Source organism: Pipistrellus hanaki (assembly GCF_964339955.1).
Source record: "Pipistrellus hanaki genome assembly, chromosome: 5".
Lineage (NCBI taxonomy): Eukaryota > Metazoa > Chordata > Mammalia > Chiroptera > Vespertilionidae > Pipistrellus > Pipistrellus hanaki.
Genome location: NC_140507.1, coordinates 7,348,938 through 7,362,880, shown reverse-complemented (window position 1 = coordinate 7,362,880; position 13,943 = coordinate 7,348,938). Strand labels below are relative to the sequence as shown.

The window sequence follows — 13,943 nt, the reverse complement described above, 5'->3', positions numbered from 1 at the left end:
AAAGAGATAGGAAAACGGGGGTGCTCCAGGAGGTACGCAGCATTTGCCCCAGGGCCTTAGTTATTGTTGCTGTTAATTACTATAATTCATGTTATTAATTATAACACAATAACATATGATAACATTCATTAATAACTCGCCATGTGTCAAGAATTGTCAAGCTTCTAATAGATAGTCTCATTTGATTCTCCCAACAGCCAAATGAGAGAAGTACTATTATTATACCCATTTTCCAGATAATGAAACTGGTTCAGGAAAAAAAAAAAAAAATCAACAACAAAAAAAAAAACAACAGAACTTTCCAGAGGTCACACAGCTACCGTAGTAGCTGGCTGAGCTCGGGTTCACAGCCAACCCCCAGCCTGGTTCTCTGCAACAGACTCTTCTTAGCTCGCACCAAAGACTGTTATTCTTGAAAATCCTCACCTCCGGTTTCCTCTGGCTCCCATTCAAGGTCACATCTGAACAAGGCATCCTAGTGCCGGTTTTCATCAACCAGAGTCTGCAGAGTCTCTGCCAGCAGCATCCCACATGTAGCATCTTTAAATTGCTGTCAAGAAAGAACTTGCCCCATAGACATGATTTGGTAGAAGGCAGAGAGTTTGTGGTTAATTCATCATCTCAGGGTCTGAGGGGTTGGAAAATTTAAAGACCAACATTTGGCATGGCTTCTTCCAGAATGAGTGAATTATTAGCAGGCAGGCAGGCCTCGACTTTTATTTCTGTCATACTTTTTATGATCATTTTTAATCTCGGGGGGAAAAATTGGTGTGGACTCTCGAGTAAGACAAGGGTGTCTAAGTTTATCCCTGCCCTCTCGCCCACGTCCCTACCCAACTCTACCCCAGCCCCTTGGCAAGGGGAGGCCCAGCCTAAATGCCTCCCTCGGCTGTTTATTTAAGAAGATGCAACAACAATAGCCAATTATTAAGAATGTACTCGCTCAGCTCCAAAGAAATCCTTTCTTTATACGTTACTTGCAGTGTGGGTGTGGGCTGTTTCTACAGGCTGTTTGAATACCGCTAGTCTAGGCAACACAAGAGTTGCTACTCCGAGATGTTCCAGTCCCCACATCTAGCTTTGTTGGAATTGATATTGTTACCCAACGAAGAAGCACTGCTTTGTCTTTCTTAAGACTCCACTGTCAGCCTACTGACATTTAGGTAGAACAAAGTATGTGAATGACATGCCCATCGAGATAGAAATTTCTGGCAACTCCCCCACAGCAGATCTAAAAACGCAGAGGTAGAGGCTGTTCAGGCAAATGAGACCAAACAAAAAAACAGGGTGCATTAAGTGCATATTCAAATGCTTAGATTGTCCATAGACAGGAGGCACCTTGTCCACGCTTGGACTTACCTTTGCTGGGTACCTCTCCTGTCCCACCCTGGCTTTTCACAAAGAGCCAATACTCAGCTCCTTCTCCTTAGGAAAAAGCCACCCAGTCCCTAAAATAAGTCCCAGGTTCTCAGTTCAAGGCATCTCAGGTGCAATATCACAAGTTAGCCCCGCGATGTTAATGGCAGCTGCCTTTCACCTGCGAATGGCATACTTATTAGGTTGATACTATGTGAGCATTTAGGTGACATAGTTATTCGTGGCTCAATTGCATTCTTGTGATTTTATATACATGGGCTAGATTAAAGACCCATTAATAATATGTGCATCAGTTAAAACCAAGAAAAGTGTGAAACACAGAGTGGACATGAAGGTTCTGGAATACCATTTCAGTTTCACCATAGATCAGGGGCCGCCATTGCCTTGGAGAAGGGCATTGTCACGTGGTTTGTCTTTGTGGAGAGCAGTAAGAATGTTGCTGCCACTGTTTGTATTCCTGGAATAGAAAACCATCCCATTCAGCAAGCACATGGGATGGCTGTAATGAAAACTGATAAAGGCAAGTAGTGCCTGAGATCAGCCGTCGTAGCAGAAGTGTTGTCATGTCAGGGATACGTTATCCACTTAGAACAGTGTTTTTCAACCTTTTTTGGGCAAAGGCACACTTGTTTCATGAAAAAAATCACGAGGCACACCACCATTAGAAAATGTTAAAAAATTTAACTCTGTGCCTATATTGACTATATATAAAGTAATTCTCTTGAATAGGAATCAAATAAACACAAACAAAGTATTTTATAATTACTTTATTATGAAATATTAAGTAAACAAAATAGTGAAAAATTATAAAATTCTTGTCTTGTCTGTACCTACGGCACACCAGGCAACATCTGCCGTGGAACAGCGGTTGAAAAACGTTGACTTAGAATACTAAGGGGCCCAAGTTAAACCAGCAGACAAAAGCACAGATACGGCCCTAGTGGGTTTGGCTCAGTGGATAGAGCATTGGCCCACCGACTAAAGGGTCCCGGGTTCAATTCTGGTCAAAGGCACGTACCTAGGTTGCAAGTTGGATACCAGCCCTGGTTGGGTGCATGTGGGAGGCAACTAATCTATGTGTTGCTTTCACATCGATGTTTCTCTCTCTCTCTCTCTCTCTCTCTCTCTCTCTCTCTCTCTCTCTCTCTCTCTCTCTCTCTTTCTCTCTCTTTCTCTCTCTTTCTTTCTCTCCCTTCCTCCCACTCTCCAAAAATGAATGGGGGGAAAATATCCTCGGGTGAGGATTTACTAAAAAACAAAGATATCAGGGTTTTTCAGGTTGGTGGCAGAGCAGAAAAACCAACTGAGAGTGTTCAGCTCTATCCACTTGCTGCCATGAGAGAATACAGAGTCAATACTTCTGCTCTATTCCTTTTTTTATTTTCAAGAGAAGTCAGGAAACTGGAACACTATACAAAATCTTGACTTTGAATTTTTTACAATACCCACCTTGGGGCAGCCAGTTGTGACTTCTCCCCTCGATAGACAAAGTTTACTTCCCCTTCACAAGTCTGCAGCTCCGTCTTGTCCACCCTTCTATTCTACAAGAACTGAACCATGTTCCATGTACATGGTTTTGGGGGGGAACATTGCAGCCATTGTGTAGCATGTCTCACAGTTTCCATTCATCCTTCCCCTCTCACTTTTACAGCAGCCCTCCCGGGAATTACTGCTGTTTTCACTGTTTGGCAGATGGGTGTGCTGAGAATTAAAGAAATGAGGTCCGGGGCCCAGGTTCACACATCTTGAAAGTGGCAGACCCATGCCTTCTACCCACTTCTTCAGATTTGACCCCCTCACCATGGCTGGATGCCCGCCCCTCCCCACACAGACACTCCCACATCACCCACCATAGACCCCAGTGGTGGCATTTGGCACTCTGCATCGTAATCTCTTTCCCTTCCATCTCCTGTTCCTAATTGAAAAAGATGACTTTTGGATAGATAGATAAATGAGCAGATATAATCAATGTCACAGTGGAAATGAACAACCGTAATGAGGAGACCATTTTCCAACGCGGAGGATGCTGGGTAATTTTTGTGGTTGCTTGCAATAATTTGATTTACTTGCAGCGAAATGGCATGCTGCTCCATAGGAGGGCTGGGTGAGTGGAGAATTATGTATTCTTTCATCCTCTGGATTCTTCTTTCTCCATCTCCCCCTGGAAGCTCTTGGCCTTCTCTGTAGAAGTGCAAAGAGAGCTGAACTCCCCCGGTGAACTGGAAAACGCACCTTCCACTTCATTTGGGACGTGCCAGGTTGGCACTTGCCTCCCCTTCAACGCCCCCCTCATCCCCCAAGGCTGTATCATCAGCAGAAAGAAGGCAACCACAGGAATCCCACCCACACAGAGCGCAGATGGACAGAGAAGGGCCACACAGGCTGGAGTGGGCAGAGCAACCTTAGCTCAGGGTGCACAGACAGGAAGCAAGAGGGTTTCGGTGTCTCATTTAGTGAATTAAACGCCTCACACAGCCTCTTTGTACTTTGGGAGAGTGTGTGGTCTCCATATCTTGGGGGGGGGTGGGGGGGGGAGAATCAGAAGGAGATGGAAAGTTAGGGCTTGGGGGCGGGGGAGGGAGGTTTTCACTTGTACGCTGATTCATCTCGCCCTCCCCAGGCAAGTCTCATCATTATCTACCTAATGGAGAATAATGACACCACTTGGATGGGTGTGGAGGTGGGGGGTGGGGGTGAGAGAGGCCTGCGACTCATTAACTGTGGGGGGGGGGGGGGCCTTGGACAGTGTCTCCGAAGGACCATGATTACATCATTTCACCCCCTCTTCTCACCTCTTCCCACTACTACGAGGCACATGCTAAATAACTATATAATAATACATTACTAGACAGAAAATATAATAGCCTGCTACGGCTATGAAACTCCCTTAAAGATATATTTAAAATGTCACCGGTGCATAATGTAAAACTCGAATTACAGGTTCATTTGGAGGACGCGATTTAAAAATCCGTGCAATTGTACAGCTGCATTTCCCACCGCGATTGCGTTTTTGTTGTCTTTTTCTGAACACCAAAAAAATAAAAAATAAATAAAATCCTCCAAGTAATTTCAGCCCAGAGATGCAAACTTGGGGGAATCCCTTTCCTCCGTGTTTTCCTTTCTCGTTTCCATTGGCCAGGATGCTCTGCAAACCTAGTATCTTCTTGACACGTTGTCTTTTCCTGGGGATGAGTCTGCAGGCATCAGGGGGCCACGGGACGTAGATTACACCTTTTGGAGATGTCACTGGGCCACGGAAGGATCCAAGCAGTGGAAATGTGTGTCCAATTGCTAGTTTACATGGCTTGAGCCAACTTCTTAAAGCCAGGACAGCAGGGGCTGAGGATTTCAGAAGATGGCAGGGGCCAAAAATGACAAGGCTGGTCATCTGCAGAGCTGCCAACCCTGGCTGGAGGCTTCAAAACATAAACTCTCTCCCAGGACACAAATCAAAAGTCATGCTTCCGCAGCCATCAAGAACATCTCATGGGCTCACCTTGTGTCGTGCACCACTTTCATTTTCATCCTGCTTAAAATAGCTCATTGTGTGGATGGAGAGTGGGTTGCTCGGGAAACCCTGGGCAGGGTTGTCATATGCGGTCATAGTTAGAAGGCAATTCGTACAGAGGTGGAGTTCTCCTTTGTGTGTGTTTCCCACACGGGAGGGGGATTTCAAGGTTGGGAAGCAGGGGGATTTCAAGGTTGGGAAGCAGGATGCAGTTTGGAGGCAGAGACCTCAGGGTTCCTCTCTCAGAGGAGAGATGGCATCAACCCGCTGGTGTGAGCAGGCTCCCGGCTGTGTTCATGTTGACTCCTTACAAATAAAAATGTAGCCAAAACCGGTTTGGCTCAGTGGATGGAGCGTCAGCCTGTGGACTGAAGGGTTTCAGGTTCGATTCCGGTCAAGGGCATATACCTTGGTTGTAGGCACATCCACAGTAGGGAGTGTGCAGGAGGCACCTGATCGATGTTTCTCTGTCACCGATGTTTCTAACTCTCTGTCCGTCTCCCTTCCTCTCTGTGGAAAAATCAATAAAATATATTTAAAAAATAAAAATATATCCATTTATGTGGAGACACATGTTTTTAGTTCATTGTCAACCTTTTTTTAAAGTGGGAAATTTTATCTAAAAATCTAAGATTGCTAGTTTTCTTAGAAAAACTAGATCTGTTCCTTTAGCCCTAATCCCCACATGGCCACGTGGGCCTGGGCCTGAGCGAGGGCTGTCCCTACCCTCGCTGGTTCACCCCCATCCAACAACTGGCCCATTTCCGGTCCTGACTGACCCCTCAGGGTGTTCAAATTTGCTTCTCTGTAGCTCAGAGTGTGCCATGTTCTCATTGTCTTTAGAAAGAGGAAGTCCTTTCATGGAATGTGTGCCGTCTACTGGTTTACCAGGAAATGGAACAGGGACTTGTTGCAGGAATGATTGGCCTTGAACTTTCCACGCAGGATTAAAATATTTCAAATAACTCCACCGGTCAGCCTTCTTTTGCTAACCGAGTTTCTCATTCTTCACTTGATGCCAATGGAAAAAGGCAAATGGAAGAGTGTTATTAGTAACTGACCCTGGGATGCTTTACGTGGTCTTAGCTCTCTCTCTCATTTGCAACTTTCAGCCATGGCCAGCATAATGTCTTTGGTTCCAGGCTCTCCTCCCCCAGTTGGCGGAGTGTCTGCGGCTGTGACTTGCAGTCACTGATGGTCGTTTCTCCTTTCTCTTTCCAGGCCCTCCAAACCACAGCCAGTCCACTCTGAGGCCCCCTCTGCCACCTCCTCACAACCACACACTGTCCCATCACCACTCGTCCGCCAACTCCCTCAACAGGAACTCACTGACCAACCGGCGGAGTCAGATCCACGCCCCGGCGCCCGCGCCCAATGACCTGGCCACCACGCCCGAGTCCGTTCAGCTTCAGGACAGCTGGGTGCTAAACAGCAACGTGCCGCTGGAGACCCGGTAAGTCCCGCATCCCATCGTGCCCGGGTGCCACCCACACTGAGCCCCTGGGTGGCTCCGAGGTGCAGTGTGGGAGCAAATCTTGGCATAAATAAAGGAGGCAAGTCTACCACCTCCTGGTGGTTCCCTGGGGAATTGGACCCCGGATGGTAGGGTGAAAAGTATTTCTCTGTTACACGTGTCTCCTTTCAATGCTTGTTTACTCCCTTAGCTCTTGTGTACCCAACTAATAGAATTAGCATAACATATTTTTTCCTCAGAGGCTCATGGGAAACATGCTTATAAGGATATATTGACTGAAAGCTGCTGATAAATTATGCATTTGGCCTTTCTTGAAGTAATAAATGAAGACTCATTTGAAATTAAGTGTTTGGGGAGACCTTGAGAAACAATCCCTGATTCCAGCCTGACGGAAGTATAGTTTTAATTTATATTTCATCCAGCAAGCGGTCTCACTTTAATCCCTCCCGTATACACTGACAGCCTGAGGGGCAAACAGTAATGTGTAAAAACAAACAAGAGAAGCAGGGGCCGTGCGCATGTTGGGAGGGGAGAGAGAGTTTCAAAGTGATCTTCAGGCCTGGCTCTGCTTGGGTTTGCCTTTGCTTCTGTCCTTTTCTCACTTCTGGTCTTGCCAAGCGGGCCCACCTGCATGGCCTGAAACAAGGTGCCTGGTCACAGCATGGCTGTGGGATGTGATTGACAGTGAAGGCCGCACGTGGGCGGGCCAGGTATTGGGAGATGGTGCTCCGTCCCAGACATCTGCATGGATTCTGTGCTCACATAGTTGTGGTTTCCTCATCTGGAAGAATCACAAAGACTGAACAGAGAAAGGGGCTAATTCATCTGGACCTTTTCAAAAGTTCTCACACTTGTTTGTTTGTTGGGGTTTTTTTAAAATATATTTTTATTGATTTCAGAGAGGAAGGGAAAGGTAAAAACATCAATGATGAGAGAGAATCATTGACTGGCTGCCTTCTGTACGCCCCCTACTGGGGATCATGTGCCCTGATCAGGAATCAAACCATGACCTCCTGGTTCATAAGTGACACTCAACCACTGAGCCACACCAGCCAGGCTCTAACTGGTTTTTAGACTTTTTTATTCTTAGCTTTAATGAGGATACAGATTAGCCACGTTTAGAAAAATATTAACTTACTGGGAATATAACTGTAGATTTCTAAATGCCAGATGAAAGAATACTAATTCTTTTCTGGTAAGTTACTTAAAGCATGTTTAAGTAATAGGTTTAAGGAAAGACAGACATAAACTGTAATTATTTTAGTAACAGTCATTGACTTTTCTGTGCTGACCTGAAAACAACTGTACAAGATATAGATTTTCATGTTGTTTCTTTGTTTTGTTTCACATCAGCACTGTTGCCTTTAATAGGAAAGGTCCTTTTTGTAATTGAGGCATATACTTGACATATAAAATCATATTAGTTTCAGGCATACAACATCATGATTTGATACTCATATTTCTTGTGAAATGATCACCACATCAGGTCTAGTTAATATCGGTCACCATAACAAAGTTATAAAAAAATGTTCTTAAGATGAGTACTTTGAAGTTCTACTTTGTTAGCAACTTTCAGATCTGCAACACAGGAAGTTGTCACCTTTCTGCCCCCTTCACCTATTTCTCCCACCCTCCATGCTCCCCCACTGGCAACCACCAATCTGTCCTCTGTACCTATGAGTTTGGTTTGGTTTTATAAGATTTCACATATAAGTGAGGTCATAAAGTATTTCTCTTTCCCTGTCGACCTATTGCACTTAGCATAATGCCCTCAACATCCATCCCTATTGTCACAAATAACAAGATTTTATTCTTTTTTTATGGCTGAATAGTATATTGTTTCTCATCTATAATATTTTTCATTTTAATAAGCTCGCAAGCCTTAATATGTTGTACAGCATCATCACTGTCATCACTCCAAGCTTTATTATATTTTATTTTCTGACAATTATAGGTTATTCTTAATCATGCCTACGATCTTCATCTCTAAGGCTTAAAATATGTAAAGTCAGTAGAACCATGCATATATTACATGTAAGCAGTAGACTTAAACATCAGCACTGATTTAGTAACCCTCTAATAAACAGCTTTGCTGGCCAGTTTCCAGGCTGACGCTGCCCAGTCCAGCAGGCTGCACACAGGGTATCTGCACAGCCAATGGTCTTCAGGCCAGATCACACTTGCTGTCTTTTTGTCCTTGTGTTTAGGAACTGCCATAGATTCTGTTGGGCACTAGTCAGCCTATGTTTACATTAACAGACTGTTATTAGAAAAAATAGTTGCTGGACATAAAGACTACATAGAGTGGACTAGATCAGTGGTCAGCAAACTCATTAGTCAACAAAACCAAATATCAACAGTACAATGATTGAAATTTCTTTTGAGAGCCAACTTTTTTAAACTTAAACTTCTTCTAACACCACTTCTTCAAAATAGACTTGCCCAGGCCTGGTATTTTGTGGAAGAGCCACACTCAAGGGGACAAAGAGCCGCATGTAGCTCGCGAGCCGCAGTTTGCTGACCACTAGATCAGATGAAGAAGGCGATGGACTCAGAGAAAGGCAAGGAGAAATGTAATAGCTGTAGAGATGCAGAAAGTAGAGAGAAGGAAGAGTACACTATCCCTATGAGTAACCTGTGTTTGTTGTGCACTTTACATGTGCTGGACCCAAGTATTCTGCATGCCTGTCCATGAAACCTGACAGCCATCCAGTGGGGTCCAAAGGAACCATTATTATTATTACCCTTTTAAATATGTGGAGTCTAGGTATTGCAGCGGCAAAGTTACTGGTGGGAGGTCTTGGGCTTCAGGGAGATGGTAAATTAGGAGCCACCTTGGATAGAACTCCGGTGGTTCCACACATGTCTGACAGCTGAATAACCACACACCTTCCCTGATCGCCCTCCTTGTTACATGTCTGGGGCAGGCTCCATCCAAGCAGTTGCTCTTCACAAAAATTTCCCCCTTGGCAATAAGACTGGGTATGCTACACACTATCTCCCATGTCTCATTGGTTTCCCCAGTGATTTATTTTGAGCTGTAGTACTTATGTTCTCTTAACGAAGATCTAATGAAAAGGACCAGCAAAGCCATGCCTGACACCTTGCTGTTCTAAGTTCTGCTAGATGTGGGCTTCTTACTGATGCTTTTGGATGAGACAAGTTGAAGAAGAGCTTAGGGAGTAGATAGGATGGCTGAAATCGGGAAGCCTAGCGGAAGGAGAAAACCACATCTGTTCTTTGAGCAGGACATTCAAGGTCTCAGGATTAGAGAACACAAGGCCCTTGTGATGGAATTATTCCCAGAAATTAAACACAGGGCACAGAAGTAAGCAGATAACTAAAACTCCATTCATGGAACATGAGACCAGTTGCCCATCCATGATGAATACATATAACATGGATGGGCAACTGGTCTCATGTTTTAAAAGTTGGCAGTAATTCATGGAATTGTTGAGATTTATGTTTCTCTTTTGAGTAGGATTCATTGAGTCTCTTACTAGCAAATATTTACAGTGGTGCCTCGCATAACAAACGCCTCGCACAGCGAACTTTGGACAGGTTTTTCATGAAACCATCGGCCAAAAAGCAGAAAATGGATGAAGATGTGCAAGATTCGGTAGACTCTACTTAGTCTGTCTTAAAATTAAAAAAATGTGTGTTTTTTTTAAAAAAAAATTTATGTTTTTAGATGTATCTAAATAAAAATATGTCATCTTAGCTTTTTTTTTTATGTCATCTTAGCATATTTTATGCTACAGAACAAATTATTTTTTTTAACATGTATTGTTATGGGAAAACGCGTTTCACATAACGAACTTTTTGCATAACAAGCTTGCTCCTGGAACGAATTAAGTTCGTTGTGTGAGGCACCACTGTACTGAGTCCCTCGTGTATACAGGGCTATGTTAGGTACCGGGGAGATAATGATCAAAAGGTGTATCCTGTCCTTCAGGGTTACAGAAGCTACAGGAGGAGAAAGGCACATGAACAAAAGGGGAGTGTGGTGTATACAGTAATGGGAGTGTGAGAAGTGAGGAACTCTCTTGGGATAATCAGAAAATGTTTCACAGCCAAGGGGCTGTTTGAGCTGGGTTTTGAAGGATGAATAAGAGTTTACCTCATGAATAAGTAGGAAAAAAAAAAAAAAACCCTCAAGATTGTAGCATACTAGAGGCCCGTTGCAGGAATATTCCTGCAATAGGGCTTCCTGCTGCAGTTGCTGCCCTGCCTGCTTCCCTTCCTTCTCCCTGCTCTGCCTGCTTCCCTTCCTCCTCTCCCGCCCCTCTTGCTTGCTTCTTTGCAGCTTCGCTCTCTTCTGCAGCACTTGTCTTCTTTCTAAGCTGTCTTCAGTCTTTGCTCTGGTCTGAATATGCAAATTAACCGCCATCTTGGTTGGGATAATTTGCATACTCACCCTGATTGGCTGGCGGGCATGGCCTGAGGACATAGCGAAGGTGCAGTCAATTTGCATGTTTATCCTTTATTAGGTAGGATGATTTGTTCCCATTCCTCACAGGCTGCTCATAGAGACTTGGTAACTGTAGAAGTGGACAGATCCACTCATTCAAATGCTAGAGCATTGTCAGTTTACTAGTCATTTTCTTACTCACAAAAGGAAGTGTAGGCCTGGGAGCTCCTGTTTTAGGGACACACTGTCGTACTAGGATTCCCATTCAAATAAGGACTGAGTGCCGCGTCCAGGAGAGAAACCCACTGAAGGCAAGACATAGTCTGGTCACGATGTAGTCATCAATATTGAAAACGCAGTGGAACTTTGCACACAGCTTCCCCACCCCCACGCTCCTGCTCACAGACTTCTGGCGTGATGGAAGGATTTCATAACCTTGCACTGGATGACAGACGCCCCGCCACCCCCGGAGACTCCAAGCCAAGTCCAGTGTGTTTTCAGAGCCGGGAGGAACAAGCCCTTGCCGCTCTGCACTGTTTTTGATGTTCTGTCCGTCTTAATGAGGCATGGTAGATCTCCGGGCTGTGCTTCTCCCGTCTTTTTCCATGACAAGTAGAATTAGAGGTGCTGATTGAGGAGGCATGGCCAGATAAATGGGATTGTACAAATGAGGAATTTTACACAAGACAAAGCATATAAGGAAAAGCTCTGTATCGCTGTGAATCATATAAGTAATGCGGATAAATGTCTGTTACCAGTAGTCAATCCATCTATTTAACCACAATAAAATCCAAAAGAAAACACACAGGCCAGAGGAACTAATTGCAAGAAGTCTGTTCTGTCTTTTGCAATGTGTTATGTAACAAAATGACTCTACCCATCCTCTTCCTCTCGGCTGACCCACGGTGTTAGAACACAGTCCACATGCGTCCTTGGTGGATATCAGCTCTCTCCCCTTCCTCTCCTGTGAGGGGTGAGGGCAGCAATTTGCATGGCCCGCCTGCCTGGGGGGGGGTTTCTGAAACAGCAGGAAGTATAGCTCAGCGACAGTTTTCCTTTTCTTCTCGTCTGCATTTGGCTGAAGCAAGCTCTCCCTCAGAACCTGTCTCAGCAGCAGGTCAGGAAAGAGAATTTCTAAGCAGGACGAAACCTCCCTGAGTTTCCTTTTGCCCTGAAAGCCCTCATTTTCATCTTCAGGATCCTCAAGTTTACAACCCAGTATGCAAGTTGCTTTTGAAAATGGTCACCCAGCCTGGCCAGCTGGCGTGGCTCAGTGGTTGAGCATTAACCTAGGAACCAGGAGGTCATGGTTTGATTCCCATTCAGAGCACATGCCCGGGTTGTGGACTTGATCCCCTGTGTGGGGCATGCTGGAGGCAGCTGATCAGTGATTCTCTCTCATCACTGACGTTTCTATCTCTCTTTCCCTCTGCCTTCCTCTCTGAAAATAATAAAAAATATATATTTTATGAGTGGCGGGGTGGGGGGGGGGGAGGGGGAGGAAGGAGGCTGGGAAGGTAATGGGGGAATGAGGACAAATATGTAATACTTTAATAAAGCAATTAAAATGCAAAACAATAATAACAAAATAAAATTCAAGTCCTTTATTCAAAATAATAATAATAATAATAATAATAATAATAATAATAAAAATAAAGTTCATCCATGATCCATTCAAGAAACACCTATGAGAACTTTCTATATGCTGGGCCCTGAGGGCTCAACAATGAAGGAGAAAGCAAAGCCTTTCCCCGACAGAGATTTGAGGATGAATATAGACAGAAAGTGAGTGAGGGACAGACAGGTGCCCCACACTGACACGCAGCGAGTGCCCTGTGAGGGACAAAGAGACGAGACCCATGAGAAACTGGCATTTAAACAGACCCCAGCGAATGAGTAGGTGGGTTATCCTTACAGAACATCAGAACGTTCTAGGTGCAGGGTTGGGGGAAGCAACCTGCTGGGGCTTATTTCACTTAGCATAATGCTCTCCAGGTCAGTCCCTGCTGTTGTAAATGGTAAGAGTTCTTTCTTTTTCACTGCTGCATAGTATTTTGTTTTGTAAATGTACCACAACTTTTTATCCACTCATCTGCTGATGGGCATGTGGGTTATTTCCAAATCTTAGCTATTGTAAATTGTGCTGGCATGAACATAGTGGTGCATATATTCTTTCTGATTTGGTGTTTCTGGTTCCTTGGGATATATTCCCAGAAGTGGAATCACTGGGTCAAATGAAAGTTCCACTTTTAGTTTTTTGAGGAAACTCCATACTGTTCTCCACAGAGACTGCAGCAGTCTGCATTCCCACCAGCAGTGCACAGGGTTCCCTTTTCCTCACATCCCAGCCAATACTTGTCGTTTGTTGATTTCTCAACCCTTCTTGTCAAAAACTTTTTGACACTTAGTTTTACATACATGCCCCCATTTAATCCCTCTTACCCTATACTAGGTGTATGTTACTATTCCTATTTTTTTTTTTTAAATACAAACTGAGGCTCAGGAAGGTTAAGTGACCTACACATGTCCAAATAAACAAGTAGCAGAACTGGGATTTAAACCTGGGCCTGCCTGATTCCAAAGCCATGTTCTTTTATATTGGTTTTTTATTTTTAATTTGAGAGAGAGAAAGAGACATTGATTTGTTGTTCCACGCATTCATACATTCAATGATTGATTCTTATATGTGCCCTGACTGGGACTCAAACCCACAACCTTGGCGTACGTAGACAACACTCTAACCAACTGAGCTACCCATGATAGTACCTTTCAGGCTAGAAATACAAAGCAAAACTGTGCTTATTCTGATAGCAAACAAATTAACTTGCCCAAGCCGTGGAAATGGTGAGGTGAATACCTGGTGGCACAGGGAATGAAACTCCCTATGCGATGGACTCCAGCCTGTTGCTGGGCATAGACTTGGTTATTGGCAAAACCACAGGCCCGTTGGGGTGTAAGGAACCCTCTCTGCACCGCTGGGGGCCTGGTGGCAGCCTGGAATGGTAAACAGGAGGCCTCCTGCTTTCTGGTGGTGACGGCATAGGCACAGTGAGAGCTGATGCACAGAGCTTCACCGCTCTGCGGGTTATAGAATGTGAGAGCAAACGGACAGTCTAGAAAAAAGAAGCACTGCTACCTCTAAAGCTCCGTGATTTATAGAATTTCTACCTTCC

At 44.5% G+C, this 13,943-nt stretch overlaps 1 protein-coding gene across 4 annotated transcripts in view; it reads left to right on the top strand.

Annotated features, from left to right (window-relative positions):
* TENM2 (teneurin transmembrane protein 2) overlaps positions 1–13,943 on the top strand; it is a gene marked incomplete at its 5' end in the record, with an annotated part of 1,050,472 nt that overhangs the window by 776,894 nt on the left and 259,635 nt on the right. For all 4 annotated transcript variants that reach the window (XM_084884006.1, XM_084884004.1, XM_084884005.1 and 1 more), the window contains one exon: positions 6,107–6,338. In XM_084884006.1, the coding sequence (XP_084740132.1) occupies positions 6,107–6,338 (232 nt within the window). The remainder of the gene's footprint in view (positions 1–6,106; positions 6,339–13,943) is intronic.